At 38.5% G+C, this 23,798-nt stretch overlaps 1 protein-coding gene across 2 annotated transcripts in view; it reads left to right on the forward strand.

Annotated features, from left to right (window-relative positions):
• The window catches only part of LOC132955519 (zinc finger protein 385C-like), a 70,012-nt gene that overhangs the window by 30,331 nt on the left and 15,883 nt on the right, over nt 1-23,798 (forward strand). The window contains exon 1 of one of the 2 annotated variants that reach the window (XM_061028383.1): nt 9,410-9,764. The exons of the other annotated variant lie outside the window; for it this stretch is intronic. Within the exon in view, the coding sequence (XP_060884366.1) occupies nt 9,755-9,764 (10 nt within the window). The 5' untranslated portion in view covers nt 9,410-9,754. Of the gene's footprint in view, nt 1-9,409; nt 9,765-23,798 lie in introns of those variants that run through there. 2 annotated transcript variants of the gene reach the window in all.

Consider the following 23,798-nt stretch of genomic DNA (forward strand, 5'->3'; position numbering starts at 1 on the left):
CATTAATCACCTTCCCTCATCAGCACCTGTGTCATTCTACCATGCTGACCAGCCTGATCAATCAAAACTCTGGGAAAAAAAGCTTCAAATGAACAACTGGCCAATAAGATGGCACGTTTTAATGTTGATTTATGAGGCTGTCTGCATCTGCAGGCTTGCCAAACATATTTAGCTGTCCCTGATTCAACCCAGCGCATAAAATTGAATTAAAACTGTATCCATTGTTTAATTTCTCCTTCACTTCAACCTCATTTTGTTATCATCAGAATGTTATTGACTTTTCCTGTGTCAGGTAATAGCCTTGTCATATCATCATTCATACTTTAAAGTGTGAAAGTGATCTAGAGCATGAAGACAGAATTGGCCCATGTCTGTCTGCCTGTTGTTTGTTTTGACTTTCTATAGTATCCAGCAGCAAACTTATAGATCCTGACCAACTAATCCAAAGCTCTTATGATAGCTGAAATAACGTTTCTTGAATTCAGGGTCAATGGTTGAATATTGTGCAGTTTTTTTGGTGTAGGAAACCGAAAATTCAGTGAATGCAATCCCCCTTAGCAGGTGACAAATAGCTGGCATGTAACATGTAACAGAAGGAGAGAGAGCCATCGATGTATCCTTCCAGACTTAGAGAGTTATCTGAGCCAAGGCGTAAAATTTTACTTCCTCATTAGATTGTTAGTAAATTTACTTTTACTTCCTCTTAGAGAGACTTTACTGTAAGCTGAAGATTTGGATTCAAGACTCTTTTTGCAGTCTACACAAATAGACCAAAAGTGAAGGCAGCAGAAAACAGAGTGGCTTTCCTCGCAAGTATCTGCCCAAACTGCAGCGTCACTAAAGTTGACATGTTTCATTTTTTTAAGAAATCCTAATGTCTGCTCATATTTAGCATACTGGAGTTTTTCCTACAGCAGTAGTGTTACTGTAATAAAGAACTCATAAAGAAGGCTTTATCTCAAGTTTGATATCAAAAGGAATCACACTGATGCAGACTTACAGTAACACCCTTGTTTGCACTGGGCTAGACCTTCAGATGTGGTTGGTGTTGTTACACTTAACACTTTGATTGACATTTCAATATCTTTCATACTTTCAAATTGAGCTTCCTCCAGTTGAAATCTCAGATAACTGGGAGTGTCACACACCTCTCCAGCCTGAATAGAACAAGGAAAAAACACCTCTCTAGTTACAAACTTATCAAAGATACTTCTCAGTCTTATTCATGTCAGATATTTAGGGAGACAAAAAAGTAAGAGAAACATTTCTGAGTGGAGGGAATCTTTTAGCCAGCCGGAGAAGACATTTCAAGTCAATGAGTGTAACTTTTTCAGTCTGGGTCATGCTTGATATATTACTCCTGGCTGAGAATTGTTTACGATGAACATACATTCAGTAAATATTATTGGACAAAGCCTGAGTGACGTCACGCGTCTGTTAATGCAGGGGGCTTTGGAGTCCAACCAATGGCAGTCACCATGTTGTAAATGTCTTAACCTAACTTTTAAGTCATCTTAACGACAGGCTGAGAACTGAACTTAGGAGGGTTTTTAAGCCTCTTGACAAACAGCTTCATCAGCTTCATTTTTTTAACACCAGCGGTTGCTGCTTGGATATAAGCCTGATCAACTTCTTTAGAGTCTCAGGATGATAGCTTTATTTGCAGTTAGTTTACCAAACTATCAATATCACGGTTTTACTGTGACAGGGTCTGCAGCAACTTAAATTTAAATAACAACATATCTGTCTTCTGGCTTCAATTGTTTATTGTTCGCTGAAGTATTACTGGAGCTTTTGTTGACCATCAATTGTTATTTTTTTTTATTTTTCAGCCGTTTAAAAGCTATATATTTTTTTACGATTCTTCTATTCAGAACATCATGGGATAACAGTGTCAGTTACAAGCAGAGGTTAAGAAGAATCTGCACACTCGCTGTTTTATTATGCTTTAATTTCACCACTCTCCCTGTACAAACTCAACACCTGCTGGGATTTAGTTTGAAGAATAGAAGCGGGTCACAGCTTATGTCTGATGGTGATACAGTGAAGCCAATCTTTCAGACTGTGTTGGCATTTTTCATGTGACTGAGAATGAAATGAGTGTCTTACAACGGAGCAATGAACTGAGAAAATCATGTACGGTCTTCTGAATGTGACCTCCATTCTGCTCCAGTTTTCTGGAGGGACAGCAGGGAGAGATTTGTTCTCTCATATGGAAATGCCTCTCTCATAGACACATTTATCTAAACCCATGGGGGAAATCTGTGCAGGAAATACTGACCCTTACTAAAATAAGTTATCATTACGCAGACGACACACAAATATATATTACAATGTCGCCAGGCAACCATGGTCCCATAAAAGCACTGGGTAAGTGCATATAATCAATGAGTGGATGTGCAAAGATTTTCTCCAGCTAAACAAAGACAAAACTGAGGTTGTTGTTTTTGGAGCAAAGGAGGAGCGACTAAGAGTCAGCAATCAGCTTCAGTCAGTAAGACTGAAAACCACAGACCAGGCAAGAAATCTGGGTGTAGTGATGGACTCAGACCTCAATTTTAAAAGCCACATTAAGACAATTACAAAATCAGCCTACTATCACCTGAAGAACATATCTAGAATCAGAGGACTTATGTCCCAGCAGGACCTGGAAAAACTTGTCCATGCTTTTATCTTCAGTCGTCTTGATTACTGCAACAGTGTCTTTACAGGTCTGCCTAAAAAAATCAGTCAGACAACTGCAGCTGATCCAGAACGCTGCTGCTAGAGTCCTCACCAAGACCAAGAAAATGGATCACATCAGTCCAGTTCGGAGGTCCTTACACTGGCTCCCAGTCTGTCAGAGAATAGACTTTAAAGTCCTGCTGCTGGTTTATAAAGCACTTACTGGTTTAGGGCCAAAATACATTAGTGACCTCCTGATTAATTACGAACCATCCAGACCGCTCAGGTCGTCTGGGACAGGTCTGCTCTCTGTCCCCAGAGTCAGAACTCAACACGGAGAAGCAGCGTTCACTTTCTATGCTCCTTATATCTGGAACAAACTCCCAGAAAACTGCAGGTCTGCTGAAACTCTCACCTCTTTTAAATCGAGGTTGAAGACACACCTGTTTACAGCTGCCTTTCATTAAACAATTTTAATAAGATTTTAAACATTAACTCTGCACTGTAACTTTTAAGTCTTTTTATATTACTACTTTATTTATTTAAATTAATTTCATTTGAATTATTTTTATTTGAACATATTTTCAGATTTTAAGAATTAAAATGTTCTATTTTAATGTTACTTTTCTTTCCTCTGTCATGATGCTTTTGATGTCTTGTGTGAAGCACTTTGAATTGCCTTGTTGAAATGTGCTATATAAATTAACATGCCTTGCCTTGCCTTCTCTTCTGTTCACTAACAGCAGTGTTTACCACCTATTCAACTGTTTTTAAAATGAATGTTGATGAATGAATGTTTGCTTTTTAATGCAGGGGATTGCAAATCAATGTACAATGTTTATGATGGCAAACTTTTCACATGGTGAGCTGTTATATTAAATATGCACATCATCTACATCATTACTGACAGAGTTCAAACAGCTACAGGCCTCAGTGTCAGAGCTGTCTCATCCTCTAATCGAGGGTTAAAATGAGTCTCCCTCATGGGCAGCTTGTGTCACTCCCTCGGGGTCAGGAGCCTCTTGTTTACCCACACACAGGGCTCAGAGTGATTTAGCACCTGCCATGTTTGAACTGGTTTAATGAACCCTACAGCATTTACGCTTGTTGTGTTTGGGTTGTTGAAAAATGAATATAGCCATAAATATGATTAAAATAAAACTATACCATAGACAGGAGATTTTGTAAACAATAACCAATATCCTTTAGTCTATTAAAAGTGAGAAAGTGAAGAATTAATTCCAAGATTTCCAAGGTGGAATCCACAGTCGAAGGCTTAGAGATGTTCAATTTTCCCCACGCATCTCCCCCAAAAAGAGCCCTCAGCACTTCCCAATGTTAAAGCTGATTAACGAGATGGTTTGGTAAAAACAGCATGACTCATTACTGGATTCAATAACAGCTTTCCTGCTAAAAATATGGCAGCCAAGCAGATCTTGTGTAAAACCTTGTGAAATAATAGAAGGAAGATTCCTACGCACAAATTCACACTGGTGCCAGGTTTTATATAATGTCTCCGTGTTTCCTGTTTAGCTGTAGTGATGAGAGAGGAGGAGGACGAACCGAGTCAATTAAGGTGAAGTTAGTATAATTCAGTCTGTGCTGCCTCATAATAGTCATTCCCTTCCTGCAGCTGAACTAGCATTCCCTTTACTTAGCCTCATGATGTGATTGCTCAAATGAAAGAGATTTTAATAGGCTGCTTCTCACTGTGCGCCTTCTCAAAAGAGGAGCAGGCCAAAGCATTTTCCACTTCCTGCACTCCTCGCTGAGATCCTGGACCACCGTGGATTAATGTCAGTTCATTTCAGGGGTTTTCAAACTTTGTCTGATGACAGTTTGAGTCTCACATATTTAAAACAGTGTCATTTCTAATATACAAATACTGCCCACACAAAAGTTGAGGTACAGGACAAGTAAATGTATGTATGAGAAGAGGATTGTTAGTATATTTTTAATTCAAGGCATGAAATGTCCCCTCTGCCACTGATAGGCTTTGCTTTTTTTCCCAAAAAATTTTTCAAATTGATGTTTTGACAAAAAATACAGAATCAGACATGTACCCCTTTCAATTAAACTGATAGTAATTAAAAATGGTCGCATCATTTTTTAAAGCTCCCATGAGCTATTCTAATTTTTTTTGTTGATTATGGCGCCCCCTGTGGACAAAGTGATCCTATTATCTCTTTTCTGATGTTATCTTGTACATGTTTTACAGTAGTAATGTTTTCTTCATCCTGTTTTTTCTAACAGTGAATTGTATCATTCACCAAAATTTTTTGGGAATTGTATCATTCACTGTGAATCTTTGCTCAATTTGTCTGATATTTTTCCAGCAGCAGAGGTAATAAACATTTCGGTCGCATAGAAACATCAACATTAATTCCAGTCAGCTTCATAACCTGGTAAAAACTTGTCAGAGCCTCATTATTGCTCGGTCAAACCTTGTGACCAGCGGTGGAAGAAAGTCCCTCAGATTACACCTTTACTGTGCTTCAGTACAGTTTTGAGGTACTGGAACTTTACTCTAATTGTTTCTTCTTATCTGCTTTCCAGATGTGAATATTTTTCTTCTTTCTCCATGACTTTTATACCTTTTTCAACTTCAATGTCCATCATTGATATTCATTCATTTCACACCTTTGACACTTTCATGTGACCTTCTGAGAAGCTAAAATGCTCCTTTTTGCTTTTCAAATAAAAGAGCAGCAAACTGCAGAATCAATAAAGAAGCTTTTATTCATCCCACAGGGAAGTCAGATGTAAGTGAGCAGAATAATGAACTGTATTAAATATAAATAAGCAACTTTGAAAAAAAGAACATTGAAAACAGTAAGAATGTAGAATATTCCATTTTGGGAAAATTGTGTTTTATTCTCATCCCCTTCCTTTTTCTTTGAATAATACAGTCTTCAAAATGGCAAAAACATCCTAAAGAGAGTACACTTTTCACCCTGCTTACTTCAATGCAAAACCTTCACTAATGGATTATTTTCAAATTGCAGTATGGCCACTTGCTGTCAGCACTGCTTAACACAAACCCCCGCGATACCACTTCTGTAACATCCTCATCTAGCTGCATGTGCATGTCAATCTCTCCTTCCTGAGATGCTTCTCCCTATAAGCTCCTTACTGTCATCAGTCTACTAGTGGTCTGACCGTTTTCAAATGTGCTTCATGTTGAAGAGTTCGGGTAAGGGAGAGGACAATTGATGCCTAAGTTTGTTCAGATGAAAGCACTTCTGATCAGACTTGGTGCTGTTTTTACGGGTATTTACGCAGAGGATAAACAAAGTATCAGGTGTGCAGTTAACAGCACAGATGATGTGATATATGTACACTGATATGAACCTATGGCTATTTTAGGCAGGTATAGAGTATATCATCCTGTATATGGGCCAATACACCTCTGGCAAAATAAATAAATCTGATTTACATAATTTGACGGAACAAAGATTTTCATGCTTTGAAGTATCATTGTTCAAACACTCTCCCTTTATCTAACCTGAAAATTGATGTTGGTCACAGAGGTTATCTACAACATTTCCTGCACCATTTATAACAAATCCCTCAAAAAAAGAGGTCTCCTTTCTGTAACAAAGCTTAGCAAATCTCTACATTTCTATCCACTACACATTGACTTGTTTAAGTCTTTTCTCGAAGGCTCTATCCTACCTTCTCCTGTGTACCAACATACGTACATTAAGATACATAATATCACAAACTGGTCCATGTACGTGCTATGCCTGCAGGCACAAACACACATTCACGTGCATGAGGAAGGTGGGATGTGATATAGGACATTTATCAGCTGGAGTTTGGTGCTGCTTGGCCTCATTTCATAGAGGAGAGGCTGCTGAGCAAAAGAAGCCATTTTTAAGATGTCACTTCTCCTAATGTCGAGGGCTATTCTGCACAATCTGAAGGAGCGTTTGTTGAGGAAGGAGATGCGGATCCAAAACAAATGGGGTGGGTTGGGATGCTTAGCATTTTCCTTTTATTTAATTTGGCAAATACGGTGCCAAACCCCCTCAGGGACTAATAAAGCAAGCACCTGTTTTCCAATGTTTTTTCAGACTGTGTCATCGACTGTACGGTTGAGGCACATCTTAAAATTTAGCTGGAGCTGCACCTAGATTTTAAACTTAAATAAAACAAGTAAACCTTTTTAAGTATTCCAGGCATCAACGCATTAGGGTTGTTGTGTGTGTGTGTGTGTGTTTGAGAACATGAGTCATTATCCTGCTTTAGAGGCAAAGTCACATGGACTGAAGAGTCAGTGAATACATTTAAATTCTTGAGCTAAACACAAAATGTGTGCTGAATTCATCTTGGTAGCACAAGTTTAATTTTTTGTAAATGTTTGGATTTTTCACAAGTCAAAAGGATGTTTGAGGAAATATTGTATCTTTAAAAGAATATGAATGCAATTCAATTCAAAATCTTAAAAATGCAGACAGATATTTCTGAAGGTGTGAATCACAGTAAATTGAGAGCAAAGAAATCTGTAAATCATTTCCCCTTTCTCCTTTTCATCTCCCTGTCCCTCCTCAGTACCTTTGACAAGTCAGTGATTTTCACAAGTAGCCTGACGTGTCAATCATACACACATACAAAGTCCATACATGGACACAGATATGCACAGCCAAGGTTTAATTAGTCCAGCAGCTACATGAAAGCATGTCGTGTGCAGCAGACACACACACAGCTCTGCTCGGGGCCGTCTCTTCGCACTTTCATTTGAATTGCGGCGACTGAAATCAAGTGTAAACGTGTCAGCATGTGTCAGTGTTGTGCCTCCACGCCGCTCTTATTCAAGCAGACAAGCCAGCATGCAGCACACAGGGCAGACACAACCTGTTTGTGTGCTTGTGTGTGTCTTTGTGTCTTGTTGTGTTTTAATAACACTCCTAAATGACATTTCAGGCCTGGATTTCAGGGTAGAGACTGAGAATAACTGTGTTTATTTGAGGTGAATATAGTGGCTGTGGAATGAATAGTAATTAACTTAATTCCTTGAGAGATGACCGTGGAGAGATGACAGAAGAATAAGAGGAGAGATGTGGAGAACAACCTGAATGTGTTTAAACATGTTTTCTGAACAGCTGTGGGACCTATACATAAATGTTTTATAGTTCTATTTATTTGTTTATTTTGACAGGGACAGTGTCCAGCCTATTAGCTGTAACATAGTAAGCTATAAGCTCATTTACATCTGTAGTCCCTGGGCAGGAGACAGACACAATGTGATAGTTGAATGTGTTCTGCCTCAGCGTCACTGTCTTCAAAAATCAAAGGTGTTCATGTGTTGTTAAACATAGCCTAAGTGAACTTGAGGGAACCTATAAAATTACAATTTAGGAAAATATATATAAATAGAAAAGTCAAACAACAGATTTGTGTACAAGCTTGTATTTTCCCAATAAGTCAGCTTGTTTTAAATATGAAAAATTTGAAAGATGAAATAGCATACAACAAATAACTGCTGAGATTTTAATGCGCAAGAGTCAAACAGAGCGGTCAGAAAGATGTGCAGTGGAGTATTAAGTTTCCAAACACACAAAACTGAGGCCTTATGCAGCACAAGAGCAGAACAAAACCGTTTAATTGAATAATACTCAGGCTCACCTGGGCTGAAATGAATTCACTGCTTTTTAATTATGATGGAGATTATATCAATCACACTGAAGTGGCGGTGAAGAGAATAATGACTTGGTGCTGCATGAGTGACTCAGGTTTGTTGATTGAAACCGTTGCACAAGTCAACCTATTGGAAATGTAAACAGGAGTGCCGAAAAAATGGATTCTAATCAAGTAGGATATTTAGCAATCATTCATAACAAACACCAGACTGCAGAAGGAATTACAATAATTCACCGTAATCACACAGTGGCTATTTTCCACTGATGGTCAGGGTGGGAAGCTCAAATGCTGTTATAATATTTGTTTTGATATTCAACCGCTGTGTCCCAGGTTGTATCTTGTAATAATTTTGTATATCTGAAAAAAGCATATACGTATAAAAGCTATCTTAGGAAGGCTGTTGCTTTGATAGTGTTATAGAATATGACAGAAAAGGTTAAATTCTCTGTCGCGTTATGTTAGCTAGAAAGTAATTGAATGCTAACATTAGCTTTTGTCTAAAGACAGCAAGACGGTTATAAAATCTGGGCATTAGTTTGGAATATGGCCCGATGTCCCTCAAGATATATGCCATCGATTGTCTTTTCAGTTTGGGATCAATTGTGAAACTGTAATACAAAAATTTGTGTAATTTTCAGATAGTCTGCATTCATAAGACCTACAGACTGAAACACAGCAGTTTAAAAACAGCACTGGACATCCTCAGCCGTTGTGTCATGTCACAGGAAAGTGTCCGCAATCAGAGTAAGAGTATGGTGAAAACTTCAACATCAAGATATATTAGATGTTCTTTTTGTATGTGGATTGACAGCTTCTGATTGTTGTACTTTGTGCCCGAAGATGATAACTCATCACAACTCAGCAAAGCAGCATGTTATACAGAATGGAAACATATTGATAAATGGTTTCTATTTATGTATTGACAGGAGGGAAATTATAGTTGAATATCCTTTAGAGAGCATGCAGGTGTGAACCCTGAATAGAAAACGGTGATTGGAAGAAGAAGAAGAGAGGTGGGATGTTCATACTCAGCCCTCTGCCAGCCCTCTCTCTCTTTTTCTCCCCCCTCTTTCTCACTCGCTCTCTGACTTGCTCGTACACACTCATCCACACACTTGCCCCTCAGACCCTCAACCCTCTCTCTTCATTCTCCGCTGCTCTTTCAGTCCGCCTCGCCCCCTTCTCTCTCTCTCTCTCTCTCACTCGTCTCATAAAAGGGCAGCGCGATCAGTCGAGCATGGAGCTTTCTATTTGAACCGCATGTGTGTCGTTCTTGAGCCGCGGCAGTTTGGATCACAGCCACAAATATGTGTCATTGAAGGGTTTTCTTCCAGGAGGCACTTTGTCAAGATTTTTTTCAACTTCTCTGATGGACATTACTAGAGAGGAGACATCTAAATTGAACAGAGAAAAAAGCAGTAACTAGAGGGATCGTAAACACTTGAAGATGCTGTTTGGTAAGATGCTTGTTAACTAATGAAGTTTAAAAGGTTTTACTTCTCTTGAAATATAGGGTTTGTGTGTATCCATCTGCCCTAATTCATGTGAGTTCTTCCCTTTAAATATGCGGTCTATTAATGACTTTACATCCTTGCTCAAGGGCAGCCGCACTCTCCTGCCCAGCATCTGCTCCCCCCAAATCCAAATTGAGTCCCCGGCCTGTTTGTTTTCCTAATTGACCCTTTTGATGATGCCAAGTGTGGAGTGAGTTCAGAGCGATACGACCGTGTCGCTCCCAGATGTGTCAAGTCGTTTTAAAGCCACACAAGAACAGCGCTGATATCACTGTGCAGATTGCTGGCAATTATGTCTCTGCCTCCCCGGGGAAATATGCCCAGATTAGCTCACATAATTGGAGCCTGTAAAATATAAAGGCAGTGTGGGGAATTTGAGTCTTTAGTGGGGGGGCGGGTTCACCTAAGGGAAGAAAATGTTGCTTGCATTTAGAGCTTTTTAAAATAAAGAACTGTGTTTGTTTTTTCAAGTCATTCAACACACATTAGGTCCATACAGGCATTTTACAATTTTAAGTTTTACCTATAGATAGATGGTTGTAAATTAAAACACAAGTTGACATGGGTATTTGTAAAGCTGGATGGCAAGTAAGTAAATAGATTAGTCAAAGAACAAAGATTGATTTGTGTTTCTTTATAATATTAATAATAACTATACTAACTATTTCAATAGCTTTGCAAGCAAAGATGCATGTAAGGATGTGATCTGGTTGTTTTTTTCTGTGACCTTGAATGGATCATATTTGGATCTGTAACTGTTAATCATACAAACTTAGTATGTTGTAAATATAAAATAAGTGTTTGAGATTTCAAAGGAAACTTAGACAAGATTTCTGAAAGTTTTTATGTGTTAAAGATGAGAGTGGAAATGTCACTTTTCATCTCATAGATTAACAGAAACAGCAGGGTTTAAATGATGTGTGTGCATTCTGTGATATACTTCAGCAGCTTATGGACATATACACACTCTGCCGTGTATGCCTGGACAGAAATCCTAAGAAGTGTGCGTGCGTGCGTGCGTGCGTGCGTGCGTGCATGCGTGCGTGCGTTGGATGCTTTCTTCTTTAAATGGCAGATTAGGGAGATCAAAGGGAAACAGTTGGAGAGGAGATAACTGTAGAGTTTTGCCTGGTGGCTGTGCTGCAGCTGTCCCCGCCCATCCACCCCTCCACCCCTCCACCCCCTATCCAGAGCTCCGTTCTGAGGCTGCACTGACAGCCTGTGTATGTAAATCTAATTCTCTGCTCAGAATGATATGCAAGAGATACCACGATGTTAACGTATTCTCGTAAAGCAACTTGCTTTGATGCTTGTATTGTCCTACATATCTCTTGTTTATTTTTTTTGTGCTACATTAAATGGTGATGATGGAAGAGAAGAATCCGTGGGATTTCCAAAAGATGTGTTGTTTTTCTATTTGTTGTACTTTGCTCAATACATTGGATTATACCCTTAAGGTACTCCAAGTATGTAGTGTAACAACGCACACATCTTTATTTCTATTTGTAGCACAACAGGGCGTCAGTGATGCAAATTGCAATCATTGCAATGTGGTGACTGGTTTTGGTAATTATGTGTTCAGAGATGTAACATAACTGCAACACTTGTTAAACTGAACTACATCCAGAGGTATAAGACGTATAGGATCCAGTCTGAGTTCAGATCTTTGTAGCTGTTACCTAAATCTTACAATAGCTAATCAGTTTCCTAAAACATGCAATATCACATCAGTAATGGAGAAAACATGTACTGACATAATAAAGCAAACCAAGTAAGAAGGAAAACACTTCAATAAAAGCAGAAACCTTTAGTAGATGTGGCTAATACTAGCATAAATAAACACAATACATTTAAAATGAGAGAATGCGTAAAACAGGTTTTTGATTATGAAAACACAACCAAAGTCTCATTTAGAAGGACTGAAAACCCTTAACAAACCCATCATCATTATGACTTTTCATAATCATCATCATAATTAAATCCACAGCTTTGGGGGCACAATGTCTCCTTTAGTTTTGAGCTGAGTCATTATCCCTCTGTTCCTCCACCTACGCCTTTTCATTTGCTCCCAACCGTCAACTCACAAATGGAAAATGTTTACATACATTAAAAAAAAAAAAAATACAGGAAATTGGTTGCAATTAGTTCCAGTTCTGACATTTAACACATGCTGACTTGTGTTATGTCATAAAACCTCTTCATTGGCTTTTAAAGTTGTTGAAACTAAACTCTACACTCGACTAAAATCCCACTTGTGCTTGTCAAAGGCCTTCAGTGCATTGTCATAAAATAAAACCCTGTAATGCAATCTACCACCTACACACATACAAATGATTTACTATTTATCAGAGGTTTAAAACACCACTGTAGTGGATACAAATTAGGATGCAAATTACCCAATGATTGCTTGCTATTATTTAGTGAAGTTGTGTTCTGGCTTGTATTTGTCAAGATTTCTAAATCTCACTTGTTCTTTTAGAAAATGTGCAGCTGAACAACACCATCTTTCTTTGTTACCTTGTCTAAGTTGGTTTGATATTTGTATTACACATAAGTCATGCATGTAAAAAAAAAATCAAATATTAGGCTACAACTCTGTACTGTAACAGAGGAGTTACAGACACAAGTCCGGATCAGCTGAGCCAGTGGGGGAGCGCAGCGCTGCATGTCAGACTGTGCGTGTGTGTGTGTGTGTGTGTGTGTGTGTGTGTGTGTGTGTGTGTGTGTGTGTGTGTGTGTGTGTGTGTGTGTGTGTGTGTGTGTGTGTGTGTGTGTGTGTCTGTGTGTGTGGAGCTACCACTGTGTTGTGCTTCCGCAACACCGAAATGCGAAATGTGAATTCACAGACTGGGACACCAATACTCCGCCATCGCAGAATCAATATAATTGTACAAAGATGTGATGAGGTCTGCGCTTAGTAACCGCTTTCCTTTCAGTATAGTGGCTAAACTTTGGCTCTTTACTTGAGTTTAAAAATCAAAACAGAATCAAGATTTCTTGAAAAGTTAAATCAATCTTTGTTTTACTGTTACTTTAAATAATTAAGAATGTGATACGTTAATAGTATCCCCTTAATATTACCTATAAGACATTGTGACATCTGTGTTCTGTGGTGACGGGTAGTGAAAAGTGAAAACAAGCCCTTGTTTACTTACTGCAGTTATTGAAAAGTTCAGGAGAAGACAGAAGTTCATGAGTCAGTTTAGATAGGACCATTAATTTGCCTGTTGGGGCTCATTTTACTATCCAGCAGCGTTAATGGCTCATTTTCTAATTGAAGGGTAATGAGTATGGAGCAGTATGGTTTTAATTGCAAAACTGATGGTGCAGATTATCTTAGAGCGCAAATTTAATTAGCTACTGTACTTCGACTCAATGCCTCCTTGTGTCACGGAGTGCATTTTTATGTGCCTTAGCGGTGTCTGAAACACTTATCATCAGCATCGGGTTAAGTTTAAGGTTCAGTGCTTGACTGATTTAAAATATGTATTCATGTTGGTGAGAAAACTAACATGTGTTTATAGTTTTTATAAACAGAACCCATATGTTCATGGTGGTGTTATGACCAGTGCAGCAAAAGTGGCATTGCAACTCTGTTGGTATTTTGTTGTTCACTGGGGAGGGCAGGGTGCACAGATGCAAGGAGAAGCGCAAAGGTGGGTGGTTCATTCAAATAAGGCAGTGCGGATTGCATAACTGTATGAGTTGCAAATCGAACCTAAAAGTTATCATATCACAACAAAAGTTTAAGATTACTTCAATTATTTTATTTTTCCCATATCAAAATTCTAGCTGTGCATGTAGAAGCTTAGGATGACTCACATCCTGCATCAAAATGAGGGCAATTTTTTTCCAAATGCATTCTGGGAATGGAGCTTCTTGCCAAGACCAACTACATTAAGTCATTTTAATGGTTTCGACACATGCTATGGATTCCTAGTACATTCAGGATTTGCCAAGAGCTCATGTGTCCGCAAGGTATTTGGTAACCAGGGATTTGCTGCACACCAGACCATTGTCGCCAGACTGTGAGTGGCTGCTTATGTCTTCTATAATTCAAGTGAATCAGAGTTCATCACTTTTCCACTAATCACACCTGAATTAAAAGCTATACTGGATCTGTGTGGGATCATTTTCTGCATTAGATTTGACTCTGGGACCACAGACCTGATTCCCCTTTTCACCCTGACTCCTTGTACATGCCCACTTCAGTCCCTCCCCTACTGCTGAAAATCTGTCCATCACTCCAGAGGTCAGTCAAAAGCACTATGACACCTTGTGATTGATTTCCAAGCAGGTTAGAAATGAGCAATGTGTGTCAGCAGGATAGTTTTATCAGGCAAAAAAATGTTCAGCCTCATAAACATGTAGGGATGCAAATGCAAGACAGGTCGCTGGGACCTTATAACATTTCTATGAAACTTTAAATGGAACAGCAGCACTCAAGTCATGTTGAAAATGTGATTTTTGAAAGCTAAATCTTAACAGCGTGCCCAATCAATATCACAGCTATTTTCAGCAATAGCTGATCAGTGTTTTCATTATTGAATTCCAAAAGTTCCCATCGAAAATTTAACAAATAACTGTGACTGAAAGCGTTTATTCTTTTTCTACTACTGTATGAGTGGTGATGTCAAAGTTAAAATTGTTCATAAAATCACAGTGAACAAGTTTCTTGGCTAAAACCTTGATTGGTTAAGTTTTGGCATGAGGCAGAACGGTGAGGTTACACAAAACAAATTTCGCAATGATTTGGGGGATTACGGTATAGCACTGTCCGACTAATCAGTGTAAGAGTAAGGGGATGACTAGACATTGAAATTGTTGTGAAAAAAACATGCTTCCTCTGCGATGCATCAGTGGATCAAATCATTTGATGGCAGTGTGACAAAACCATTAAAGTGTGTTCAGAAAGAAAGCAAAGCAACAGACGATTGACATTTTGTTCTGCAGTGTCCGTGTGTTTGTGTGTTGCTCGATTACTTATCTCAGGAACTCCATTGAAAACTTTTCCCATGTTTTCACTTCAATCATCTTTGTCCTCCAGTCTGTGATATGTAAACACTTTGATATATAAAGTAGAATTATATAGCCCTGGTGTGTGCACAATTATCCTACTCAAGTTTAACACTTAAAACTCAAACACATCTTTGCAGAAACCACACTACCACAGGCACATTTGCATCCACTTGCTCTCCATCCATTGACTTTGTATGCAGGAAAAACTGCGGCTAGAAACCACTTTGCATTCTGTCTAAGCACACAGTTTGCATTTTAAGTACATATATAGCTTAACAAACTCTGGCTGTGAGCTGTCCCCTGCCCTTTGTAGCAATGTGCTGAAGAGCTAGCATAATTGTTGGATAAAGCTGACCTTCCAGTATACCTCCAGTTGGTTAAATGACATGACTGTCTGCTGACTGAGGACATTTGCTTTGTTCTCGAGACCTGACTTAACTCGAAAGTGACAACAAACGATCAAGGTCAATTGTTACAGAAATTCTTAAATGGATCAGCTTTTACTGGCTTCAATTTATGCATTTAAATGCACACACACAGCAGCAGGTACATGCATGCTAAGTGCACTCTCCGTCAGCAAAAGTCATTCATGTTTTAGTATTTGCTGAAATGCTGACTTGAATTAAAATATTGTGCCTCCAAATCTGGCGATGTGTCTTGTAAATGAAGCAGAAAATGCAAACCTGCTTAAATATGCAACTGCCAGGAGACATGACATCTCCCAAAAATGTTGACAGCTGATGAAAGTGCTCTCTGTTAGTATTCATGTCAAGATACAAGCATCCTTTTGTTAGGTAAAGTGAGATATGTAAGATTTAGGTTGGATGGCATTTTTTAATTCACTTACACAGGCTACGGACCTGAGGCGTCGCACACAATCTGAAACGATATTTTAAAGATAACTTAATGTCAGCTACTGAAATGTTGCCTGATTCTGCAGAGCGCCTGCCAATGTTTATCCATGCATTGCACCAATGTAATACATTTGTGCTTTGTTCTGATGCACTTGGAAGCTCTGGGGGTAAACCCGGCAACATGTTATGGCTATACTAGAAAGCTTTATTAATGCGTCATTGATTTAATAAGTTTCTCATAAATGGGGGTTTAGCTATACTCTTGATGGTACCAGCATCCTTATCACTTGATAAAGCTAAGTAGATTCTTTAGAAATCAGAAAAAGTAGCATTGTTCTTCATTGGGGGGAATCACCAACAAGCTACCAGTCAAGTATAGTTAATATATGACAGTTGTTTGTTGATTTAAAATTTTTAATGATAAGTTAAAAATAAGAAAATAGGGTAACAACAGGTTATAAACTAAGCTATAAGCATAGAAAAGCCTACTAACAGCTGCATCTCATCTCACTATTTTGCTCGTGTTTTTTTGTTTTTTGGAAAGAGTTAAAAAAACTAGTTAGGCCTACCATAGCCACTAGCCAAAGGATTTTAAAATATGTAAGCAGCTAGTACATTTTACACTTGTAAGTTTATGTTAAGTTGTAAGTAAGAAAGTCCGCTAACACCAGGTCACTAACTAAACTGGTTAGCTTGTTAGCTTCGCTTTGCTTGAACAACTGCTGGAGGAGTTCAGCAAAATGTCAAACGACAAACCTTTCTGCATTGTTTCCAAGAATTACATATCCGGCTAACTTTTTCTGAACCTTAAAAGGCTCAACTTTAAAGAGCATTACAACACGCTCCTTCTGACCTCCGTTACAATGTTGCTGACGCTAGCTTGTCTTCTTTAATGTATCCTTAATAAACATCTTTCAAGATGTACCACTCAGCGACGTGACAGTGATTCTCATCTCTGAAGCCGCTAATGTACGATCCTTCAAACCCTCTCCACCAGGCAGACAGCCAGAGGAGCAGCGAGACAGAAAGCTGCTAATTATCAAGTTCATGGGGCGGATAAAGCTGCGACTGGCTTTAAATATCAATAAGTATGTGCTGCACATCTGCTGACTGCCTTTCAGCCGCTCTGATTGGACTGAGCCTTATCTCAATTCAAGCAGATGGTGGCAGTTTATTTTACAAGTGTGCTCGATACAGAAGTGCAGAACGCTTTGAGAGGACAGGTCGGTAAAAGAGATTAAACACAACACAATAAATGCTGCTTGATCTGAGCTTCACTGATAATGCATTCATGCACATATCCCTGCAGATCTGCCTTATCTCTGGGTGTTAGTTATCCTTAATGGCTGTGTTCAAAAACTCATCAGAGTCAGAAACACTGGCAGGAAAGTCAATCATGTGAATTAAATTAGATCTGTGTTCACCTGATTTCAACAGTCTGCTTATCCTAAACAAGATATGAAAATGGAAGATCACAGTTATAATTTTATAAATGGTGATTGTGAAGCACCAGGACTTATCTAAGTATTAAGATGAAGCCTTGTTGAAACTCTTTGACAATGATATAAACAGAAAGTCTGAACAAACTCAAAATACAATTCTGGTTAAAGAGATATCTATTTAATTTACCAGCTGACATGTTTTGACAGAGTCAGAAGGAGGAAAAGCGAAATATACTGGGTTATTAGAAACATTATATATTGTGACTTCTTCTTGTTTTTATTTTATTTACCATGTGTAGACGCTAGTACGGCTGTAGATTGTGTTCACAGTATCCTGTGATTTTCCCTTTTGACCAGAGATCACAAGTCCTTGATTTCACCTTGAACACATCCAATAGAAGTTTTTGCACCCTGTGGTGAAAATGGGCCCTCAGTGCTCCTGTTGAAAGTAGGACAGATTACCGCGGGGAGCCTGATCTGGGCTCGATGCTGCCCTGCAGGTAGAAATTCTCACGAAGCTGTGTGCTCTGCCAGCTGCGACTGTGTGAGTTGAAATAGACGGTGACAGCCAGAAGGAGACTTTGCCTATTGGCAGCCAATAGTGGCCTAAATGTTCTTTGTCACAATAAAGATGATTTATTAAAAGACCACACAGAGCAAGACGGGGGCAGCATTTTAAGCCATCGTGGAAATTAGGCTTTCACTCCACCGTTTTGTTTCCAGCGGAGGGAGCTAAGCAGAGCTGTCAATGGACGTTTTAATGGATGCTAATTCATCCTCCAGAGCTCATCATAAATGCCTGCTTTTCTGCCCGTTGTGTAAGCAATGAATGGCATCATCATTCCTGCAAAAGCATAGTGCACTAACCACTTCTGTTTTATGACTCAGAGAGCTGTGTGCTTCATGCTTTTATAGAGTGAAAAACATGCCATTCAATTTTCATCATTTCACAATGCGTTTTGCAGGCTTAACAGCAAAAACTAGAGACGCTTTTCTGTATTTCAGTTCCTCATTTAGTGCTACAATGGGCCTGTTAGATTAAACTGTTTGTTATGACCTAGTGCTGCTATTTCAAATAGAAAGATGACTGTTAGTTAAAGAAAGAGGGAGTAGGATTTTCTGTTTTTAAGCCAAGGTAAATATTGTTGTTGCGATGTCATGTTGAGTTGGCTAAGTAAAGCCAAGTTAAAAACTGCTGATTTTTTAATTCATTATTGATGGCAGCATCTTCACAGAATCAGATTCAGTTATAGTGAGCAGTTTTGTTAATGTCATGTTTCTTGATGCTATTTGTGGTTATACTTAATAAATTATGATTGAAAGTAATGTGATATTCCACTCCTCAACTCAAGTATTAACACATTGTAAAATAAAATATCCTGTAAATATGAAGGTTTTAGGGGCATTACTTGAGTACTTAAAATTGTTAAATTGTCTCTGACTGTCAGCCCAGATTCAGATTGATTATGTGCAGATTCCCCGATGTCAACACCAAATACTTATTGTTCACATCACAGGTTTTATGGTTTCCAAAAATCAAAGTAAGCTGTAAGTCAACGTGAGCCTGGAACAATGGAGCCTTTCCAAAGCTGGAAACCTTAAAGGAAGTTGTAATCATTATTTTTTTAATAGCCTTTTCAGTGACATTACCTCCTTTTGTTCACTCTCCGAGCATTCACACCAAACAGAAGAAGCCCATCGCGATGTTCAGTGTCAGAAAGGAGAAGATGCCTCCACACCACCATGTCGTTTCTGACTGAAGACAGAGAGCTGAACAGATGATTCTGGCAAATGAAAGGAGCTAACGCAGCTTTTCCTCCAATGCTCAGACTCTAAATTTGCCGCTATGAAGCCCCAGTCCCCCTCCCCCCCCCCCCCCCATCCTTCATGAAGGTGCCATTTTCTCCCCGTCTACGATTGCTGTGATGTTGAATCACCCAGAGACTAATCCTGGAAATAATAAAGATTAAGCTTTTCTTCCAGTTTTTGCAGGGTGCTTTAATTTCTGCAGCTCATAATCTTCTATCCCTTCTCAAAAAGGAAGGTTAACTGCTATGACCTACACTCCTAGCCGCCACAAGGAAGCTGTCCTCCAGCATAGGGAAAGAATGAGAACAGATTATCCAGCTGGAAACGGCACGAAAAGTCAAAAGAAAGAAGGAAACAACCTCCTGCTGTATATCCCTTTGCTAAATCCTCTGCTCTACCTATATCAATAGCATGCATATCTACATATTATAAACTATACTCATAACTGTTGGACAAACTACGGAAGTCCATTATACATTACGCACAAATGTTCTTTATCATTAACATGAACAGGCAACGTTTTGTAGCAAAGCATATAGCGTGTGGCCTCCTGCTGCTTTTATTTCTATAAAGGAAGAATGTGTGACTTTTTGATCCAGTAGATGTCGCCCTTGAGCCCCAGCATTAAACCAAAACGAACTGCTGTTTGGTGACACCTCCAACCCCTGTTCACTCGGGTTCACACAAAAGGGTTATCAATTAGAACGCACCATAACTTACCACCATTAAGTGCATACAGCGGACAAAATGTTCCTTTGCTCGAGCTGCAATTGCCTGTGGTCAGCATTGTTGTGTTATAGCAGGCTAATGTAAGCACACTATGGCTTACTAATAGCTTCACATTGTATAGAAATTGACACAGAATGACCGTGATGTAAAGACACAGACGTCACATCCAAAAAAGCACTGAGTAGGCTGTGTTATTCTTCATTTCTCTAGTCCTTTACTGAAACATCTTTATACGCAAGGCCGTCATGTAAACATGATGTAAACACGGCTCCGACACGTCTCACTCATTGTGGACAGTCATGACTCAGAGAGATATTTACACAGGATAAACTTTATTTCTGCTATATTTATGCGTAAAATATCGAACATTCTTCCTTTAACATCCTATATATTAAATATACTTAACCATTATACTTGGTCACACAAGTCATGAAAATATTTATGGAGCTAACATTAGCTTAAATTGCTTGATGATGATTTATGAATGAACTTGATTTATTGATCATTTAACTGTCTCGATATAGAACATTCAATTTGTATTACAGTTAATTAATTAACAAAGCCATTAAAATACTCTATGTTTCTAGTCTGCTTAGAGCCTAACTAGCAAGCACGAAATACATCCAAAAAAACATACTAGCTCCCTCACCTGGGGGTTCATCGTATCTCCTCCTCTTCATGCAAAAGGACCACCTGGCTGACTACTGACACAAACCACAGTACCTCCAGAGTAGAGGTGTAGAGTGATAACAGTTGCTTCAATGTTTCAAAAACTGTTTGATGGGACGAAGCCATCAAATGTTTTAGGGATGCATCAATATATCGGTTGAACATATCTGCCGATATCAGCCCTGTTGACTAACATGAGCTCATTTGCAAATAGTGTGGCAGGCAGTGATATCAGAAGAGGATGTGTATCATCAGTTTAATGCTGACAAGCTTGTACACTTTACTGCAGATACATGGTAAAGAAAGTCACCTGCTGGACAAAATCTTGTTTTTATGGTCAGACTAAAAGAAAATGTAGGCAGTGCGTGAGTCTTACGGTCTGTGAAAGACATCAACGATATGCAGTTTGAAAAACATTTTCCAGTGATATTTCAAGAGGCGGGACTGAAGCCTCAATTTAAATACATCAAATCTCCATGCTCAATTGAAAAGCAGATGTGAAAAATAACAAAGAAGTTATGACAAAATATTTTTACTGGAAACAGCAGGTGGCTGAATTGTTATTTAAAAAATATGTATTGGTATTGGCCCAGATTTTCACAATCACATATCTCTGTGGACATAGTTTTGTAAAGGAGGTCTTTGTTTAAGGGTTATCTAAAGTCTGATTCCTTTTTTAAAGCTATAGGGTAATTGAGTCAATGACTTTGAGTTCATGAAGATCTGAAGGGATGAGGGACTATTTTTAAAAACTAATCAAGTCCTGCTGCTTAGCACATTCCCAGCCTGATTGTATGGAACAAATTTAACCACAAGTTGAGTCCGTCTATGTGACACTTTCTTGAACACAAACCAGACAAGTCACTTGAAGGCAAAGCTCTGTCAGACAAATGTCCCTCTTTTAGCCCCAAATCGCACAGATTCTCTCACATGATGGCCCTTTCAAGATTGCTCAGCTCATACTGCAGTTAATTAAACGTCTTGCCCTGCTGTGTTTTGTGAATACATGTGTAGGAGATTAATGAGATCAATTTCAGATTTGTGTAGGAGAGGGAATCAATGTCCCCAAAAGTCAGACTGACAGGCAGATTAAGAACATCAGCCATCGGCCTAGCGGAGGAAGAAAAAACAGTCTTTCATCAGCGTGTAGTCGTCTCTCTCCGTCTATCTTTCACTTTTTGTCATCTCTCACTACCATGTCATTTACTCTTTATTCAGTGTAATGCAATCGGATACACTTCATTGAAGTCAGAGGTACATAAACCATCCTGGAGGAGAATTTAAATGAAATTGGAATTCATTACAAACTAAATCAAATCAGTAAACATATCTTTCATGTGTTCTCCAGGGAGGTCTGCGGTGCCCACATTACACATGCAGGCTAAAATAAACATCATGATAATCAGCTTGAATCCCTGCTCTCATTCCAAATTCTAATCTACATAGCACATGGTTTGCTTAAGTGACTGTAAATCAATGTAAACAGATTAATCAGTGCTACAGTGTTATGGCAACAAATACTATGATGCATATTATAAAGAGATGAATGGCACAACTTAGCCTCATTAGTTGATTTTCTGTTTCTTTTATTATTGGCTCATTCCCCATTTTGGGAGTCTTGTAGTAAAGTTTTTCAATAGGCTCTCCTTAGTGTTTCCTTGATAAAATTACATGCTTTTACATGTTTGTTTTTCCCCTCTCTGTATTTTGACTCTGGTGTTTTTGCTTCTATTTCTGGTCACATACGAAGAAATATAACTGCCAATTTCCTTTATAATTTTTGGTGTTTTGTCTTCAGTTTTTCAGACTTGCAGTTTCAGTTTGTTCATTTCGATGTCTCTCTTGTCAGAGATTGTGTGGCAGTGCCAGTATGAGGTTAATCCAACACTGGAGTTCTTGGTTTTTATTTGGTTGGGGAGTTTATTGAAACAGTGAAAGGAATTAAGTATTTTAGTTTTTCATCTGTTCAACCACCAGATCAAAAAATAATTATTTGAAGGATTTAGAATTTTTAAAAGGACCTCCAGCAAATGAAATGACAGTTGGTATGAGTCCAGCGTCCACTTCGGTCCAGACTAAAATACCTCAACAAATAGTGGATAAAAAATCTCACAATACAGTACATACAGGTTATGTTTTCCTCAGGGTGAATTCTAACTTTTATTTTACCTTGACTTAACATGCTTGAGTGACCTAAGCAGGACACTGGCCTCCTGAAGGCAAAACCATTGATTGTGAATTTGCATCTGAATTCTGGGTTGTTGTTTTTTTTAACACTGTTATTACTTAAGCTTGGCACTTTTCACAGCAGCCTCTGCTATCAGCGTGTGAATGTGTGCAAAAGTGGGAATTCTGTCTCGCTGTTTAAGATCGCTTTAAGTGGTCAAATGATTTCAAAAATGTATAATACATGGATGTTTATTCACCAGTTTGAATTGTCTAACAATTTCTACAGAATGATTTACATTCCTGTCACACCAGATTGTGATGTGTCTTTAGTGCTAATTATAAAATATTAGCACGCTTAGTAGTCTTTGTGAAGATATACTATCAAAACTGTTATTTTATAAGTCCTAATTTTGCTGTTCTTGCACTAGAACATTAGAAGTTTGTATCATCATGATGTTATTATTACTTACACATCTCTTTATATTGGTTTCCCTATTTCTGTCACACTTTGTTTCAAATTAAAAGGGATGTCTTTGTTGCAGTTGGGAAATTAATTTGAAGGTTTTACGGCATGATGTAAATAATATACAGTAAAAAAAAAAAAAAACATGAACAGATTTAACTGAGCAGGTTTGCATTTAGTTCAAAGCCTCTCACAGAGCTGCGTAGCATGTTTGTCTTGTTCCAAACTAAAACAAAAAGAATCTCTTTAGATTACATTGATTCATGTTTCAAAAAGGCTTCTCTCTTTCCGCCATTTTCACTGCCAGTAAAAAAGAAGCTTGAGGCATTTGTATTGCTTTAAGAAAACATGAAAAGAAAGACATGCTGTGGTGCTTTAAATCCACTGCTGCTGCTGCTCTTTCAGTTGATGTACGCATCTGTTTACCTGCATCTTTAATCCCTCCAACCAGTTTTTTATGACTCCTAAAATCATATCCCTGTATTAAATGTCCCCTCAACCGTTTTCATTACATTTCTCTGAGCATGTTTTGAATTTGAAAGGCTTGTTTTGACTTTCTCCTCCCATGCGTCTCCCTCAGTCCAAGCTTCAAGAGGCTGTATTAAAACATGCTAATGCTCAAAGACCTCCAAACCCTGCCTCTTCCCCCAGAGAGAAAACCTGAAATACAGAGGTGAAAGAGGCAGAAAAAGTTAAATTGCTTTCTTGTCTGTGTTTTTCAGTGTTTTAAAATAACATCCCGTCTTTAATGTTAAAACTGACAGTTTTTACTCTCTACAGCATGAAGAGAAAAACTGTCCTGCATCTCCATAATCACTTTAGG

The sequence above is a fragment of the Labrus mixtus genome, chromosome 21 (assembly GCF_963584025.1).
Source record: "Labrus mixtus chromosome 21, fLabMix1.1, whole genome shotgun sequence".
Taxonomy (NCBI): domain Eukaryota; kingdom Metazoa; phylum Chordata; class Actinopteri; order Labriformes; family Labridae; genus Labrus; species Labrus mixtus.